This window comes from Lutjanus erythropterus, chromosome 2 (genome assembly GCF_056507025.1).
Source record: "Lutjanus erythropterus isolate fLutEry1 chromosome 2, fLutEry1.hap2, whole genome shotgun sequence".
NCBI lineage: Eukaryota > Metazoa > Chordata > Actinopteri > Lutjaniformes > Lutjanidae > Lutjanus > Lutjanus erythropterus.
In genome coordinates, this window is record NC_139318.1 from 28,170,815 (window position 1) to 28,190,635 (window position 19,821).

The 19,821-nt window shown below is 42.1% G+C and overlaps 1 protein-coding gene across 1 annotated transcript in view; it reads right to left on the minus strand.

Annotated features, from left to right (window-relative positions):
• The window catches only part of cacna2d2a (calcium channel, voltage-dependent, alpha 2/delta subunit 2a), a 212,519-nt gene that overhangs the window by 66,548 nt on the left and 126,150 nt on the right, over window positions 1-19,821 (minus strand). The window contains exons 5-6 of the mRNA XM_084736056.1: window positions 13,540-13,584; window positions 6,754-6,892 (exon numbers count right to left, since the gene is read on the minus strand). Coding sequence (XP_084592182.1) covers window positions 6,754-6,892; window positions 13,540-13,584 — 184 coding nt within the window. The remainder of the gene's footprint in view (window positions 1-6,753; window positions 6,893-13,539; window positions 13,585-19,821) is intronic.

The window sequence follows — 19,821 nt, forward strand, 5'->3', positions numbered from 1 at the left end:
GTGAATTTCCACCCAACTCTGAGGTTCCCCTCAACTCTTAGCATCTTTCAGCTCATTGTTTCGTTTCCCTCTCACGACCTTGTTTCCAAATGCAGCAGCCAGATATTTTTAAAAGCTTGAAAACCCCACCGCATGTGGAGGAAGAAATATTGTTGGAAAAAATCTTGAATGATCATGATCAGAGATCACTTAAACGTCTAGTGAAATCAAATCATAAAAAAATCAACAGTCGAACTAATAGTCACTAATAGCAAAAGTAAAAGAATGTTCACACACACACACACACACACACACACACACACACACACACACACACACACACACACACACACACAGTGTGAAGAGAACTCAAGGGATTGGGACTAAACAGCTGTGTAGCCTTAAGAAAACCACTTATCAGTGAGGATAATCAGAAAAAAAGGCTTCAATTTGGTAGGGAGCACGAAGAATGGACTCTGGAATGGAAAAAGGTCATGTAGTCTGATAAGTCCACATTTACCCTGTTCCACAGTGATAGGGGTATCAGGGTAAGAAGAGAGGCAGATCAAGTGATGCTCCCATCATGCCGAGTGCCTACCGTATAAGCCTGTGGGGGCAGTGCTATGATCTGGGGTTGCTTCAGCTGGTCAGGTCGAGGTTCAGCAACATTATGTGTACAATCGGCATTCATTCTTGGGTCAAATGAGTCTACAGTGGTCACAAGTATTTATCGGCTCCAGCTCCAGTCAGCAGTGATGGAAACATGACATCCAGGTGGACACACAAAGTTTCGCCCCTGTTTCCGGTGGTGGCGATGAAGTCTTTTCACCTCTGTCTATAACTTCTGTGACTCTTTGTCATCTCAGTCATGAATTCCCTCAGTGTCCCTTCAAACAGCGCTCTAAAATCATTACAAATTAGTCGGTGATGAGTTTGAAAGAGAGACTGAGGTGAAAGATAAAAAAGTAACCACAGCAACACTGTCACTGGCCTCCATGCTGCTTTCTACTGTTCCCTAACCCTGTTTTCCGGCATTTTTGTGATGTCAAACATGACATATTGGGAAAAAAACAACAAAACAGAAGGACAAAGTTGGCTACTGGCATAGGAAGGGAGTCAATCAACTATTTTTAGCAGGTTTACCTGCATTTAAAAAAACAACAACACACATACGTGCTAATTTTGGTATAAAAACGGTATAAGAAAGGAGCGGTGGCTGGAGCAACTGGACAAACAAGTACAGGGAGCAGTGATAAAGCTGACTGTGGTGTGTGTGGAGTGTGGGGCGGTGTGGTGTGGGGCGGGGCGGGGGCAGGGCGGGTTAATGGCTCCATGCAGAACATTTAAGCTTTGCTCTTTCATCTGCACACACAGTTAGCCAGTCCTCGCCATTCATTTCTGACAACCATGTTTCTGACTGTGCCCAACTACAATAGCAAACTGACAACATGACGTTAGGCAGCTGGAAATGGTATCGCATGCGACGGATTTAAACTTCAAATTTAATGAAAGGACTTCCCACATTCACTGGTGGTTTTCTTTATTCCCTGCTGGGAACAGTGGCTGCTTATTCTCATACAAACACCAATGTAGTCGTACACTGTGTGTACATTAAACACAAATAATTACAAGCTTTTTAAAAAGGCTGATTTATAACCTTCTGTATTTTCAACATGTTATAATGTACATGCAACTGTAGAACGACCCAATCTGGCTTAGTATCCTCTATCTGCAGACTGAACTCGGTCCAATTACAAGTGAGATTCCACTGAATCTACAAAATAGTCACCCAAGAATAATTTGTATATTCCCTCGCTGTTTTCATCCTTATTTTTCAGTGATTACTTTAAAGATTATACTCCCAGGGCTCTTCCTCTGCAATTATTCAGCAAATCCCTGCCTCTTCCTCACCATTTCTGCAACATTCACCGGGAGAATAAAACCTGTTTCTCCACAGACGACACCACCCACATCAATTTATTCCTTTGCGGCCGTGTTGCGATGTCCATTTTGTAATAAGCGGTGATAATTAGAAGAAAACTGTATGAATGTTTGACCTAAGCTAATTAGAAAGTTTGCAGACTTGGCAGCAGGAATCAGCGGTGGGATAATGAATCATAAAATGGTTCATTACTGCGCTCAGGGAACACTCTCAATCTCAATAAACGGACATGGGGCCTAGCAGACAAATCAAACCAGGACGCATGCACTGCCTCATTTAGCTGCTGAAAGGATCACAATAAAAAAATGCCTTTTTTTTTTTGCTCTAAATGGTTTCTATTATTAAAGTGTCTCTTCTCTTTCACTCTCCTCTCACCCCTTTTCTTTCTATCTTTCCTTCTATCTCTGTCTCTCTCAGTCCATCCCCAAGGACACCCATTTCACTGTGACTAGCAATTCATGCTGCCATTTTCTGGAAAACAGTCAATTTATTCAGTGCATTAACAATGTGTACAAATCAAAAGCTACTTCAACAACAAAGAGCACAAGAGCTAATAAACAACACTTGAGATTTTCACGACAACTGTTGAACATTATGCTGCACACTTTGGACTGTGCTCCATTCTTCCTACAGTTTTCTTTTCTTTGCTTTTCCTCTGGCCTCCCCCTGAGGAACGAGCGCTGAATCTACCCACTCACACTGCTTCTCTTGTGCTAATCCTAAACCCACAGATATACTGTAGATCCAGACCTCTCCAGACCCAGAGGACAACAATCCGCCCACATTAGTTTCCTCAGACATCCTCTCAAAGGCACCCTGCAGGCTCCCGCTGGTGGGACCAGAGCAGAACACGACACACAGATAATACTCCCCTCTCACCACCTCACTAAAGCAAACACAGCTCCCATGCCATGAACCTGATGTAAATGTCTGTAAGCTATGTGAGATAAAAGAGTACTACACTGATTTAGCACTGAACTCCTATAACATTGTCAAACTCAGGATGGACAGTTTAAAAAAAAGCATCAAAATCGATGCAGCTGAACCAGAGATATCATCTTTTTTATTCCACACATTCTTCTTCCTTGTCAAAACCATTGACTGTAAATAAAGATGAACACTGCACCTCCACTTTCTCCCACAGTACAAGAATGAAGCCAAAATATCCCAGAAAGGAGTGCTGCCATCTTGTGCTAGTGACGTCGTTTGGAGCCAGAGTCTGCGCAGCAGAGGTCCCGCTCATACAGCTGGCCGACTCAGTCGCAAACAGAGATCGACCATCTTTTTATAGCATCAAATACAGGGTTCTTACACCAATACATGCACTTTTCAAGCATTTTTATATACATACATACACATATGTTCAAAATGATTAGACCCTATCTCATTTTGTCCTCACAGACCATTTTATATTGTTTAAACATGAATGGAGGTGGAGTTTAACATGAGCCGACTCGACTTTTTAAATAATGCACCAGGGTTCTTCCTGCACAGAGAATAATGAGACGCCCGCCTCTGTCAGATTTTGTACCCCCTCCAGCACTCGAGACGGGTGTTGTCACGAAAAATACTACCGAGCGTCGCTCTCTGTGGATTTCTGTCATTTGTAGCTGCAGTTGCGGCACTGTGCTGACGTGGTAGCAGCGCGGTGCTGCATCGTAATCTGCACAGTGCTTGAAAAAGCAATGGCTGCAACCTAATCGTTGGAGGAAACTTTTCCAGACTGCCACTGACAAAAACGGTAATTTTACCCTCTGGGAGTTGCTGGTCTTCCGCTGCCTCAGTTGCTTAGTTTGTTAGTGCTATTGTGTCACCTCTATGTTTTCAAGGGTTCAAACCCACCGATAAGTCCATGGCTGAGTGTCTTTCCCAGTACACAGCTGTTGTAATGTTAAGTTGTAACTTGATGTTTCATTTGTACCTGAGAAATTTTGTTACTAGGCAAAAGTCTTTAAGAATTACTGTACATTTGGGCAGCAGGATGTTTTTCAACACTGTTTATTTATCAACAACGACTAAAATGCAGCACACATGTTCATAATGGAGTTGGCACAAAATCTGCAGTTGGCAATCTCAGCACAGCAGACCGCGCAATGGGAGCTAACTAAACAACATCAATAGTAAACATTTGCCACAGAAGAGAAGTGAAAAAAACTAATTCCATGCACTGTACCACCCTTCTCCTCTAGTCTCCAACAGGCTCAATCAAGAGGCCTTTATTCTCTGACTCATATCTTCAGACAGGGGAACCAGAGCTGGCACAAAATGGCTCTGGGAACAATGTGCAGGCCTGATTGCTCTATTGTGAGTTAGCTGTGGCCTTTGACATCTCCTTCTGAACCGAGAGTGTCTAATTCTGACAAGATTTGTCTGGAGACACAGCTGGGGGGCATTGTTACAGACAGGTGCCACAGACCGACTGTTCAACAAAGAAGGCAAAGAGCTAGAAAATAACAGACAGAGGAAAAAAAAACAAAAACTGTCGCTCTGAAAAGTGGCTGTCTGTCTGCACATGCCCAGGTTTTTGAGTCTTTAAAGAGGCAGGCAGAGAGCGTCCAAAAGGTTAGAGGTGGATAACAGAGGGAACATGCCAAGCGAAATCATAGTCCCGGAAGGTACATGTGTTCCCTTTTGTCCATTTGGCAGCTGTAGACTGAGGAGGGTGTTATGTCCGCAGGGCAGCACGGTGCCAGGCAGGAAGGGCAGGGTCCATGAGCAGAGGAGACCATGCCCACGCACGAAAAAACCCCCCCAACAAAAAATACAGTAGAGATCTGGTGTGAGAGACTATCTGTCATCTAAAATCATGTTAGTGTGCTAAAGTGCAGGGTGATATAAAAGGAAGGAGAGATTGAGCTGCAAACATACTGAGAGAGGGCAAAGGTCAAGTCAAGACAGAAGACTGTCATCTGTCCATGGCCCAACAGACAGCATGAAAACCAGGAGAAGACATCTTGGTACACGCATGATACATGTAGAACTGCTGATAGAGCGAACCATCTCTCTGTATGCATTATTTACTAGAAATTCAAGGGAGACATCCAACAGCATGGACTGCAACAATACCACCTGTAGCAGGTCACATGCTATGACCTGATGGACCCAATAAATGTAGATTTATGTCTTCATCCTGCACATTTTTGAGATTATTAAGGAAACAAGAAATGCTTTTAAGACCCAGTGAAATGAAAAATACATTTTCAAAATTCTTATCCTGTGACCTTGTTTTAAAAACTTGTATTTCAAAATCCCACACTTTCATCTTTTTCGTAAAATACTGTTACATTTTTGATGACTCCTTCTGACCTCTGGGGCGAAGACACATTTCTCCAATCAACTGTGATTTGGGGCGATCAGCTGACACTTACCATGGTATAAAAACACACCGGACAGTAAGCTTATGTTTCACAATAACTAGGGGTGTGATACCACGGGTTTTAAGGTGTGTTCTAAAAAAAATCAGTTGGCAAAAACATTTCCAAAACAGCGCGGTCAAGGTAGGGTCAGTGATATGACAATACAAACCATACAGCAGTACAAATGTGTCCACTGGTATACATTTGGCTATACCGTTTCACTGCGGGAGCTGTTCTGGCATGATCTCAATTTCTGTGTGACCAAATCCAGATGCCATGGAGGGTAATGTGATTTTGGCATGGATGTTTTAAGAACAGGATACTGGATGCAAAGATGGCGCCCATAGGTGAGATTCCTCACCTGAAGCATACATCAGAAAAGTTTTCTAGCTTCTGGTTTGGTCCCGCCTGTGAATTCCTGCTCAGCCCGATACATTTTACACAATGTGATGAATTTTTAAATCACTTTTTTTAGAAATATAAAACCTCCACGGGTCACAAAATCATAAAGAGACAAAATTAACCTTATTTGCAGTTTGAGGTTTTCTGTCAACAGTTTTACAGACATTTTACCCTTTTCCTCCACCAAATGATCGAACAACACAGGTGAGAGAAGTGTGTGGGGGTGCAAACACTCTTCTTCTACAGCTTCAAATCCTTGTGATTCTCCAGAAACTTATGCTGTTATACCATGCTCACGTTGAGCAATGCAATCAAATTCCTGAACAAATCCCTGATTAAATCCCTCCAGAAATGATACTTACTCCATTATTTCTGAGAAATATGTCACATTACGGAAGCTAAAGACGCTTTTAGTGCTGTTTCACTAAAGGGACACTACGCAAGATTTTACTAAAATACAATGCATAGATTAAAATATCCCTGTCAGTCAACGCTTATGACCCACTATAAGTGTGTTGTAGTGTCAGTATTTGCAGAGATCCTACCCACTGCTTGACTTTCCTTTTTTCTCATTATTTTGCTGCGTTTGCACGTTTCTAGGTGTCTCTGGGCAGTGATGTGTAGCCTCCAGCCAATAACATGGCACAGGTTGTGTGGTCTGGATTCACTTACACACACACACACACACACACACACACACAGCAGACTAAGGAGACTGAGGACACATCATCAGGATGAAGGTTAACTTTGGGAGCACTTAAACAAAATCTGGAGTTGTACAACAGTGCAGACATGTTTATCTGTGCTTTAGAAAGTAACTTCTGTGAAACAATCAGAAAATAGTTTTACTTCTCTGATTTACTGCTTTGCTCTCACTAACGCATGTGTAGTAGTAGTTTTCTATGTGGTACAATGAGTAATTTTTAGAGGTTACACCACAGCAGGTGTGCCATTTTTAACTGTAGTGGCTAATTCACTACATGAACTTTTTTCACCAGCAGTTCTTTTATTTATGACACAAAGCTAGCAGAGAACCAGAACACTAATGAAGAAAAAGTATTCTTGTGTACTTACAGCCTTTGTATATGTCTGTAGGAATCTGGACCGCACTGGAAGAGTAGTTGACCTTGTTTTTAAAATTGGGATCGTCCACAAACTCCAGCTCCAAAGACGTCGAGGTCTCCAGTGGGTTCTCCTCTTCTCCATCCTCCGCCTGCACACACACACACACACACACACACACGCACGCACACGCACACACACAAAAATCTATGTGAGCAAACAAATAAAATTGCGTGGATAGAAACATTGGGGGAATCATGCAAATATAGTCCCGCATTCTGTCACCTCCCATATTGTGGCTTTAAAGCGCCCATCTGTGGCTCTGGTGCATACAGTATATCGTCTGACTCACACATAAAATCACACAGCATTTGGATAATGTTAAGCACAAAAATAGCAATTATTCCGCCTTTTGTCAGCCTTCAGATTGCCGTGGTTCTATACTCTCCCTCTCATCAGAGAACAACAGCAGGTATCAGAGCAGACGCTAAACAGAGAAACTCATTAGTACTCGTGATGACTATCACAGACACATGAGGTGCCATACAAATTAACCCCGACAATAACTAGCAACCAACACCATTTAATCACTGTTTAGTCTCCCACCCACTCGAATGATAGCATATTTCACAAGTGTCTCTTCTCCCTTACCTGTGATTGTTTCAACAGAAAAGAAGTGCTAATGCTATTTTGAATATGTTTTGGCACTTTTACAGCTTCTCAGTCTGGCCATTGTGCATGAGAAAGCCTAACACACATATTGCATTAGGAAAGTGTCAGATATCAAAGAAAGCCAAAAGATAAAAAAAAAAGCAAAACTGACATTTAAGCCTTTTATCTTGATAAGTTATCAATGGAGTACAATCTGTGCCTGTTCCCACAGGAGGAAGTGATTGTGGGATGTGAAATAAAATGGCAGCAAGATATAACCCCACTCTCCTGCTCAGTTTATTAGCTTATTCTTGATCTGATTTCAGCGCGTGTCCTTAGAGCGCTCGCTAAAACCCTGTTAGACGCATCCTAAGAAAGCAGCACGGCGAACAGGTCACAGTTACAGATCGACATTCGGAAAATTAAAATGTGGGAGGTCATAGTAGGAGTCTTTCTTAAACAAACACAATCTAATTAATGTGTGTTCATGCAGCAAGCTCTTTGATACAGTGCCATACAGAAGTAGCCCTCAGCACAGTCTGGCATCATGCTTCTATCATTCTTCCTTTATTAGTCATCCTTCATTAGCCTTCATTCATTGAATATTTGTAAAACAAAACCCGTATCTCTGATCTTTCCTCAAGCATTCTGACTGCTTAAGAGCAAAAGAATTTACTTCAAAATAAATCTTTTGAGCGCAGAAAATGTGTGATTTCAGTACACACATTTAATTTTAATAAAGCAGCATGGGTTAATTGGATCTGACATGATAAAAACTGTTTGTTTTTTGGAGAAATTAAATCAAAACCCCATGTCCACGGCAGAAATTGATTGATGGGCCAACTTTAATTGACTATTAAAATGCAATTACAAGCTGTTGTCGGGACGAGCAGGGGGATAGTCGTGCTGAAGTCCCATTGAAAGTCAACATGAGGAACAATGTGGTGTTATGACAGAGACCAGCTCCCATTTACATCTTAGTGCAGAATATGACCAGAAAGAAACATATCAGGACAAATAAATGAGTACTGAGCCAACACATATGACAATCAACAAACCAATTCTTACTTAAATGCTACTTATCACACAGTTTATTATTACACATGGATTGGCCTCATCAAATTACATGTTTGGTAGAAGCAGTTTCGGTTAACATTTACTCCAAATGTAATAATAGCAAAGGCTTGAAAATTATAGTAATTCAAATGTGCAGCTGACAGAAATAGTTAAAAAATACAACTGAACATTTATTTACATTTTCAAAAACCAAAAAGGCTAAAACGTGATGCAGCCGTCTCATTTTTCTGTATTGTGTGTCACACATTGCAGGTGCTTCATTGTCCCACAAAGTTCCCATTAATCACCAAAAGGTTCATCTGGCAGACTGAGGCTGTGAGGCAAGAACCGGATGATATTTTAGTCTTATTGAAGAGGGTTTTTATATAAGACAGGCTAGATATGATTTCTTTTAATTAGTTTCAGTCTAGGGCCCTGTTGAGAAAAGACCGTTCGTCTCTTGTTGTTTTTTTTTTTTTCTTTTCTACACCTTTGGGACCTGACCTGTGTGGGAAATGAACATTGTAGATTGCGACATACTGGCACCCACAAGTCTAAAGAGGTTCAAGAGTTTCCTTCATTAACACTCTTTGTTCTATAAAACCTGTAAGTAGCAGTTAACCAGTGTAAAGATGTTAAAGCAGTGGAGATTTAATCTTTTCCCGCTGTTCAAATCCAGTGTGCTTGCTTTATTTCTCACTTTGTACAAACTGGAGAAAAGAGTGGAAAAAAAGAGTGTAGGGCACAAACATCCTCCATGCTGGTACAGAATCAAGCTACACAACACTGATCTCACATATGCTGGTCTTGAGTGTGTAGGCCTGGAAAATATATCAGTATTACCTCAGTATGTGATATGAGACTAGATATTGTGTTTTTGGATTTTGTTATATCAAACTACGACATAAATGTTGTCTTTTCCTGTTTTTAAAGGCTGCATTACAGTAAAGTCATGTCATTTCCTAAACTTATCCGACTACTTTATCTATTATTTGCCTTTATCTACTTAGAAATTATATCCACATTCTTGATGATTATTTATCAAAAAGCTCAAACTGCTTTTTACATTGTTTGGTAGTTTAATCTAAAGCAATGCATCATATTCTATAAGATTTTCATGATTTTTTTTTACCTTTTGAGAATTTACAGTATGTTACTTTAGAGAAATGTGTATATCAAGATACATATTGTATATCACAGAAATATCAAGATATTATTTATAGGCCATATCGCCCAGCCCTAGGAGGTGTGTCCATTAATAGTAAAGCTGATTAGGTTATGAATGCTGGCTTTTCAGCAGCACTGACTGTGAGGTTGAGGTGTTTGTTTATCACTCAGTCTGACACTAATTCTGTCAATGTCGGGCAGGGAGGTTTTTTTTTTCTTCCCTTCAGAAGAGCCCAATCATAATTAACCAAGGCAGCGTCTAATTAGGAGCTGAATAAATCCACGCAGGAAAGACTGATTGGTTCATTTTCTTCAACCATCCACCACCTGTTTTGCTCGATTCATTACCCAATTTGTTAATTTTATCTCCCCGTTCTCAAGGTTTAATTAAAGGCTGAAGAGGCCAGAGATGACATTTTGAAGATTCTTTCAGTCCCGCCTTCAGCCAACCAGGGCTAACCTGAAACGTGTCACTTATGACCCTGTGTGTGTGCGTGTGTGTGTGTACAGGTGCGTGTTTCTTTGCACAGCCCTTTAAATGATTAATTTAAAGGATTCCTGTGTAAAAAAACAACAACAACAGCAACATTACAATTGGTATATAGTTGCTCTAGCATATTTAACATACAGTATTCCTCTGTTTGATTAAGCATAATAATCAGACTTGTAATAATTTATACATTTGATGGTTGTCCTCAAAGTAAATTACTACTTAGAAAGATGATTGACAATATTTTCTTACCAGATGGATAATTTCATGTATTGCAAACAGTGAATATTTGCATTTTCACCCAGGGTGTTTTGTCTGCTCCCTGCTGAATCGTACATTATAGTCTTTTATGTGGGATTAGGTTTATGGAGGCTGATCTTGTCTGTTTTTGTAGAAATAAATGTATTTTAACCAATCGCCAAGAACAGTGCAGAAAGGAATGTGTTAACGAAACACTGAAATCTGTGTGTGTAATTAAAACAAAGAACCCGAAAGAGGCTGGTAGGCAGCTGAATAAGAGAAATAAATAAAATGGTCTTCATCCAGAGCACTGGAATGATGATCTGACATGCTTTGGCACACGGGCAGTTTTAAAATGAATCACCACATTGCAGTTTTATATCAAGGGTACAGTGACAAGAGGAGAATTGAACAGGTATAGAGAACAGGACAGGGAATAGAGGAGACAAGGCTTGGACAGGATAAGAGAGAGCCTGCCAATCACTTACCTTTCTTACAACTGTATTCTTATCATATCTCCCTAATAGTATAGGATTTTCACTCCAGTGGTAGAGCCTTAATTGAAAAGGGTCATCACATGAAGAATCGAGATTGAGATAGGTGAGTACTGGTGGGCGACTGACTGCTGGGGTTGCAGGGATGAAGAATGACCTCCGCCTGACCTCTGCCGCTATCTTTGGGTGGTGTAGGGTTGGTGAGGGTGGGGGTCAGGGGTGTGTCACTGGCTCGGCCTTAGTGCACCATGTTAATGATGACTGATGCTCACCAATTAGATGTGCTGACAGGCCCTAAAGCGCTGTGTCATTAATCACAGGAGTGGCGTGCACAAAGAGAAAATCACACCATGATTTATTGCTCCTCCGCCTCCCTCGCTCAGTCTCTTCCCCTCTCTATCTCGCTCTCTTCCCATCTTTTTGTGCTTTGGTGATCTAGGGGGGATTCTTGCACTCTTCCTTGAAACTTAATCAATCAGCGGGCATGGGCGCAGAGTATGACCTACCCTAAGGAGGAACTGCAGGCTGCAGCCACACTGGTGGCACGGTGAGACCACTGACTTGCAGGGCTGTCTCTGGAGGAAACAGTGTTGAACTGAGCATACACTGTATGATTTTAAAATTGTTGTTGTATAACGGAAATGTTGCGTTGTTACAGCTCCTACAGGTAAACTGCAATGTAAGGTCAAAGATTTAAGTGCTCACACTGTGCGGCCCGAACCACTACCTGCATGTTCACACTACATGTGTAAAATATAAAATAAAATGGCCTGTCTGCTCCTGCAGACTGTTCTGGCTATTGACGATTGTAAATAAAGATTTGTTTGAAAGCTCAGAGGCAGATAGAATGTAGACATATAATATTTAGACGCTGTATCGATTGATTCGGCCCCTTCCTGCAATATGTCAGCATCAATGATCTGGGGAAGAATGTATACAGAGGAGCTGCAACTTTTCTGGACAAAAAGTATTGTAATATTTAAATTTCTCAACAGAATTTCAATGACTCGTGTTACAATATTCAAGAGTTTATGACCTACATAGAGGAGGAATTTACTGGAGCAGATCATGAACCCTTTAATACAAAAATGACTAATTGAAGTCAGTGAAGAAATGCCAATGTAAATGTGCTATTTATACAGAAAAAACAAAAACAAAAAAACAGACCTCCTATTTACTTATATGTGTTTGGTGGCAACATTGACATGCAGTCCAAAAGCCAACTGGTTTGGGTCGGGTTTGGACGGAATTTTGTCCGGCTTTTGACTTTTCAGACTCATGTTTTCAGGCCCAATTAAAGTTCTAATCCATGTGACACGTCGTGTCACCGTGGCAATATCTGACACTGTTTGGCACTTGTGCAGGTGCAGTGAGAAACATGGCACTGACTTTGGGGAATTGACTCACAGCTCTACTTCAGCTGAGCGAGAGCCTGACATCGGCCAGCCAAAATTTCTGATAAATTTCCATACAACCTGCTGCTGTTTGGGAGCAGTTGATTTGTCCTTGCTACCCATGCTCACCACTGCATAACTGATAGCGATGTGAGTGAGATTGTTTGAGTTTTTCCCAAAGAGGATGTCCTGATCTGCTTCACGCATCAGTGACGTGTTGCTTGTTCGAGCACTGGAGCCCCAGCTCTATTTTTGCAAAGTTTCATGCACTTGCTTCACTTCCAACCTATTTTCTCTGGTCAAAATCGATGCTAACATTCTTAATGTTTCTGTTTCCTCTCATCAAATCAGTCGTTAAGAAGGAAAAGAGACTAATGAAACAGGTCGAGAAGCGGCACCTCCTATATGATCCACAGCACCTTTTTATAGGGACGTCCTCAAACGGAACGAAGTTTGGAAGAAGAAAACGTGAGCTGTCGGGAGATATATGTAAGTAAACTCTCCTTAAATTATAAAGAAACAAGGCTGACTGAAGAAAATTATGTTAGCTGTGAATAAATAACTTTGACACTTAACTTACTCATCTGCAGAGGAAGAAATCACAAGCTATGCGGCTGTGACATTGTCTCATATTATATTTGGACAATTTTATGTCCCCCATTCACTTGAGTTCACTTGCTCGCTGTATGTAAGGAAGCGGTGGTACACTGTTTAGCAAACGACGCCAATCAATGCTGAAATTTCAGAACCTGTATGGCTCAAATATCGGGTCAGAAGAAATCTCAAATTATACAGTGTATGCCCAGCTTTACCCAGCCTGCAGGTCTTTCCCTGACCGTCATTCATATTCTTCATTATGAATGACACACATGATCAAAATGGTGTCTTGGTGTGTGTGTGATATGTGTGATATGACTCGTGTTGTTGGTGTGAGGTGTTTGGATGGGAGCCGAGGCCTGTCAACCCCCACAGTGGCCGCAGTCATGGTCCGTTTGAAAGGAAAAACTCTGGATATTAGACTGGGGTAGGACAGCTGAAGTCACTGTCACATGCACATCGGCCTGCCACTGCTCTGTCACTCCAACTCACCGTGAAGCAGCGTCACCTCACTAACACACACAGACAGCCCAGGGGCCTGTGACCAGAGGGGGTGAGGAAGGATGGGGTGGGGGGGCATCAACATCGAGGAGGCCAGGGGGAGAGGGGTTGGGTAGGGTGGGGTTGCAGGAAAAAGGGAAGTGGGTAGGATCTGGGGGGTTTATGGCAGGCAGACGGGGGAGTGGGGAGCAGTCCGTACTGTACTCACATAGTCTGAATCCGATTTGGAATCGTAGTATGAAATGGCATTCTCCTGTGCAGAAAAGAAAAGCGAAAAGACAGGTGATGAGAGAAGATATAGCAGCGTCTATATCAGCCCCGACTCGTCGCGGTGGTGAGCTAGAGAGAGTCATGGTTATATTCCATCACACTGTTCAGCATGAGAATATAATCAGCATCACAGAACACAGGAGGAGTAGTGTGATGTGGAATGACAGTCATGAGAGAGGCGAGCAGATAGCCGCAGAGATATCAAAGGATGTAATGCATCTAGTTTGTCAATATGATGTAATGTATGCAGCACATGTTCAAACTTGTGTTGAAAACACCGTCGGAACATTTTTCATGTGTCGTGGTGGAAAACCGCTGTTGTGTGGCGCTGTGGTATGAGCTCACATGTGACATGGAGTAAAGTGGTAGCAGCAAGAGAAGAATAAACTCTATATATTACTCTCTCTGGGAGTCTTATCAACCTCAGCTGGCTGTGTTTTCAGTCTTGGCAAACAGCTCTCACAGGAGGAAAAGCAACAGAAAAAGGGAAAGAATGTAAGTTTATGCAATTGTGTTGCACTATTTTGCTCTAATTACTCTACCAACTACAGTTACCCGTCACACCAGCTGAAGCCCCGGATTCAGCCTCTCGCCATCAAGCTCCCGGCCTTTACCCCCTGTGCAAAGACCCCCGTACCCAGGCTGTTAGCCTCCCTGCCGTCCTCATCTCCTCTGAACTGGTGTCCTTATCTCCCATAGAGGCAGGCGTGAGGGCGGGCAGGGGCTGCACACAGCGAGCCGTGGTTGTGGGGGCCTGCCTCATTATCATGAGGAGGCTGGCTGAGGACGCGCTCTCAAGGGCGCCACAGTGACTGACTCGCCCTCACTGGAGGAGCTGTGGTCATGGTCCGATGAGGGAGGACAGCTGACAGAGACAGAGAGAGTCTACTGTACAAGCATGATTTACTCAGTCTGACTTATTCTCGCTCAACTTGTGTTTGTCTCTTGCTTGCTTTCACAGTTTTTCTCTTCACAGTTTTCATCTCTCTCCCGCTGTCTCTCACACACACTCTCTGCATTTGTTTAACTCTTCCAAAAAAAAAAACACACACACACTCTCTGTACAGAGGAAATATCTAATATATATTTACTGTACTAAATCACAAAATTATCGTAATATTAAGGAAACATGCTTAATTGAAATACTGGCTTCTCTGACAACGATTCTACAGCCAGCATGCTCTTCTCTGAAAATTCCTTTCTGGGCAAGGACAAAGTTTTTTCAAGTTTTTTGGAGTTAAAATTAATGTTGAATGTTTGCCAAATGAGTTAGTGTTTGCTTATGAGCCACAAGAAATCATTAATTCATTTAGCAATATGTTAATGGAGTCTGGCAGGCACTGAGGCAGGCAGTCACTAAGCTACATCTCCAGAGTGTGTATTTTCAGAGCAGTGAGCTTTTGTTTTTCAGGATAATGGGCTTGACTTTACATTTACAGACAATGGACGGTTATAAATGGCTGATCAACTTACAGCGCAGGGCTCGTCTGCACTTGCCGTGGTTAAAATAGAATGTTGCACTTGTCGTGTCTTCCTGCAGCCTGAGGGTAAAGGTTCGAGTCTGTTGAGGAGGAGGCAGGGGGAAACAACTCGCTTCAACCACAGACTGCATATCAAATAGAGATCCAGACTGTTTTAAATACCGTCTATGGCTCCAATTTAGAGTCCTGCACCAGGTCGGGCACCTGCAGGGACCTGCCAGGTGACCCACAAAAAATTGTGTAATGGGTAAAAAAAAATATTAATTTAAATTCATGGGTGCAGGTGCAGGTAAAATCAAGTATTTGCGGCTGGGAAGCATGTGAGAACAATAATGTACAATAATATTAAGCCTTATTAGTCAGGAGAATTTTTTGTGAAAGCCTAGGACACAACCTTTGACCCCATATCCCACCAAACAGTGGGACGTCAGAGTCTGATCTCACAATGATGTAGGCTATCTGGATGGTGCTAAGGCAAAAACAGCCAGCAGAGAGCACCAAATTGTGGCCAATACATCTTTGAAAGTTGGACATTTGGCAGGATTGTGGTGCACCACCACTGTGAGAATAACATTTTCAGTGACTCTTCTCCTCATAAAAAGTTTGATCTTTTGATAGCCACAAGCTAGGCTTGTTGTCACTGTGGAAACAGCTGCTGGCAAGACAAATGAGCGACTGGATGTGTGTGTTTAATCATGGGTGTAGGTTGGGTTACAGGATATATATTAATGTTATGAGTGAGTGTGGATTTGACTTAGAGATAAATGCGGGTGATGGGCCGGTTCTGGTTCTCACTTTTGCAGGTGCAGGCAGGTTTGTGAAACTGGACTCGTGCAGGACTCTGCTACAATCTACTATTTGAATGGCAGCACTCATTCCTGAGTATTAGGGACTTGCACATTTCTCCTTTAACTTGGTCAGGAACACACACACCTCTATGGCAAAAGTATTCCCTTTCTCTGTCAGCCTCTATCTTTCTTTCAGACCCCTTCGGCGTGAGAGCCTCTCTACACACCACGGCCGGGGTCTTGGCAGGCCTCCAGTGCTAATCAGGGAGTCAGTCATCATGAGCTCAGCTCAGTCCCTAACAGCTCACAAAAAGAAACACAGTATGATCAAAACTCACACTGACATCGAACATGGGGTGGACCAGCCCGGACACAGCTTATGTCTTTGGGTAATGAGCGTGGACAAGATAGAAGAGGAGCAGAATCTGCCCCCTGACACATCTCCTCAACTTACCAGCACTCCCTCTGCCTCCCCAGCTCTGTCAGAAAGATCAGGAGTGAGGACGGGAGGAAAGGAGCTGAGTGGAGGAGGAAGGATCAGGCCAGATCATTCAGGGAGTACATTGGGTTAAGTTGGAGGGTTGGGATGGAGGCTGAGGTCGGGGCGATATGAAGGGATGAACTGAGAGGAGAGAGATGGGTGGTGGTGGTAGTGGTGGTGGTAATGGTAGTGGTGGTGGTGGGTGCAGTGGGGGAAAGAGCTGCCAGGGCTAAAAATAGCCCGTGCCTCTGCAGAGAGAGAAGAGAAAGAGAGTGTGGCAGAGCAACAGTGTTGTTGTGTCTGCCAGCAGGATTGATCTGGAGCCCAGTCCTGCTTAGACTGGTCCCTTGCTTCTAAAGAGTTTACTCTCACTACTGCGGCATTACAACTCATTATTCAGGACTGCTTCCTGTAAATAAACGCTTGGTTCCTTGCACCCGAGGGACACCGTCCAGCAGCTTTACTCAAACAAATAATGCACTAAAAAAAACATACCACACATTACTGTGGAGAGAGCTTAGTGAGAGGTCCAACACTGTGGCTCCCTTACTTACACTTCATTATTGATGTTGTATTGTACCTCTCCCTTATTACAGCCACAGTATTCAATGTTAATAATATGTGATAAATCAAAGGAAAAAAAAACAGAATAAATGAGCAGAGAAAAACATAATGAATGCAGGTGCTTCAATACAGGGCACAAAGGATCACTCGGTGGTTTCATGAGCATGAAATATTTTGAATTTCTGAAAAGATTTGAACCCAATCAAACACATACTCAAGGGTTATGGACATCCAACTTTCAGCCTCCACCATGAAATGAGGAAATATTTGTTGGAAGAAAAATGTTCATCACTCTAGTAGATTACATGAAAGGGAGCATTAGAGCTGTTTTCGTGGCTATTGGTGCCCAAAACCTTTCTAGGACATTTCATGTTGGTTTTTTTCTTTTTATCTGTCACCCATCTAACAGATGTCATGTCTGTTTGCACAGCTGGACAGCTGTGTTTACCTAACTGTTTACCCTGTACATATCACTTACATATCACTATGTACATACCATGTACATATCACTTACTCATGTGCTAAACCTGTACCATGTACATTTAACACTCATCACATAGAGTAAATCCTTAGTATCAGTAGTATTAGTAAAAGTATTACAGTAGTAGCAAGTAACTCCTTCATAAGCAACAGATTTTTAATAACACTTCTATTTACATTATTATTTTTATACTAAGTTCCCTTATTTAGCAGTTACAAGCTGTATATAAACATTTAGCTAATAGGTTATACATGTAGTAGTTGTAAGAACTGTAAGCAGACAGACATGTTTTGCATTACGGGAGCTTTTACTTTTAGATTTGAAGATAATAAAGTCTTCAGAGTCAATCAATGATAAAACTAGGATCAGTATAAATTACAATCAATCAAAACCACATTCTTCCCTTGTTGTTCCAACTTCCGAAAAATGTGCTAAAAGTTTCTACAAAGCAAATCACTCTAAAACCCTTTCCTGTTGGCCCCTGTCAGTCTCAAAACCATTGTATTAATGAACAATATTTGTCAACAATCATAACTTATCCTATGAAAACTTCTTTTTTAAATATTACTGCCTGTATTGTTTACTATATTGAGGCTTACTATCTGTTCATGAGTTGGAGCAGTTGATGACAAATAGATAAATAAACACATAAACAAATGCTTTTAATGTATTTATTAAATGTTTACATAGTGATTTGGAAGGGGGTGTTTTGTACAATTTAGTAAATTCAAGGTTTCACCTGATATTTAGAGCAGATTTACACAGCATTGACATTTACTGGTTAATTTCTTACAATACCTAAACTGCTACTGCGAAAAATAATTTGTTTGTGACTTTTACAGCTTCAATCCAACCAGTTTATTCTTTATTCTACTCATAGAGCCTGGTTCTGCTTGAGGTTTCTGCCTGTTTCAATTGAGTTTTTCCCTCACAACCATTGCCAAGTGCTTGCTCATGGTGGGAAATGTTGGGTCTCTGCAAATAATAATTTTAATAGTACAGTCTAGACCTGCTCCTATGAGACTAAATCTGTTATGATTTGGCACTAAATAAATAAAACTGACTTGACTTCAAGTCAAATAACACATAACTTGTACTTGCACTTCTATTAAGGTGTTGCTTTTTGTGATATTATGAAAAACATATACCATATACCAACATAAATATCATGATACTACTAACCTTACTACATGACACTAATAATACTTTTTGCAATGATCCTACTCATGAACGTTACAACCTCCAACCACACATTCTGACACACACGACACAGACATGCACAGAGGAGGTGGCTCCATGTGGACGAGTCCGAGGCCACCATGACCCTCTGAGCGGCCCCCAGGGTAGCCTGGCCATCTGCTGCGGCTGGTCACAGGTCTCTATGGGCTCAGGGTTTGGGTTAAACACACATCTGATACAACACCAAGCCAGCAATTATCCACACTCATCTCTCTACCGAGCCCTGTGCGCCCTGCACACAAACACTTATATAATACATAATGCATGGTTACACACGGCCATTTACAGTATGTATGCATTTGTGAATGTACATACTGTACATATGTGCGTGTGCACATACAAGACCGATCGCACACACTCACATGCACACACACAGTAACACACAAAGTCTGAGAAAGTCCCAGTGACACAAAGTGCTATCAGTAAATTAAATCTATCATGCTGAGTGGACCAACAAATTCCAAACAGGAGACAAACACTGAGGTCAGGTGATGATCTCCAGCCCCTCCCTTCACATCAATCTTCCTCTGCTCATCTCCTCACTCTCCCCTCCCTCTCCTCACCCTTATCTCGATCTGCTTCCTCTCTCCCTCTCCTCCCTGTGCCCCGTCTCTCCTCCTCCTCCTCCTCCACCCTGTCTTATCTTCATCTCTCCCAATCTCTCTATCCTCAATACCAGCCTCCACTCGCCAATTTCAGATTTCAGCAAAAGCAGCGGCGCGTAGGTTAGATGCCTACTGTTGCTATAGAAACCGCCCCTCTGCTCTAGATTACAATGTGACTTTGTCTCCTCGCCAGGGCTACAACGTCTGCTCGTTTTTATGTCTGACCAGATACATGCCTGCCTATCTTTTGTTTGTCTGTACGCCTGTCAGTCTGTCTGACGAGGAGGTTGTTCCTCTGCCAGCATGTTTTCTTGTCATCGCTACGTGCTGCGTGTTATTTTAATGTCACCCACGGTTTGTAGTTACACATTTAAACTTCAAAAATCCCCTTTCGAGTGAAGGTCGGAGCTTTTAGAGCCTAAAATTTCATAATATGTGAAGAGGGCCTTGACAGATGACAGATCGTTAAAGCACAGGGCAACAATGCATGATTGAAAAATGGCTGGTACATAAAGGCTGTCATATGTGGGGGCACATGTAATGACTGAGTGTTGGTCGCCGGGTCTAAATCTTTTGAATTC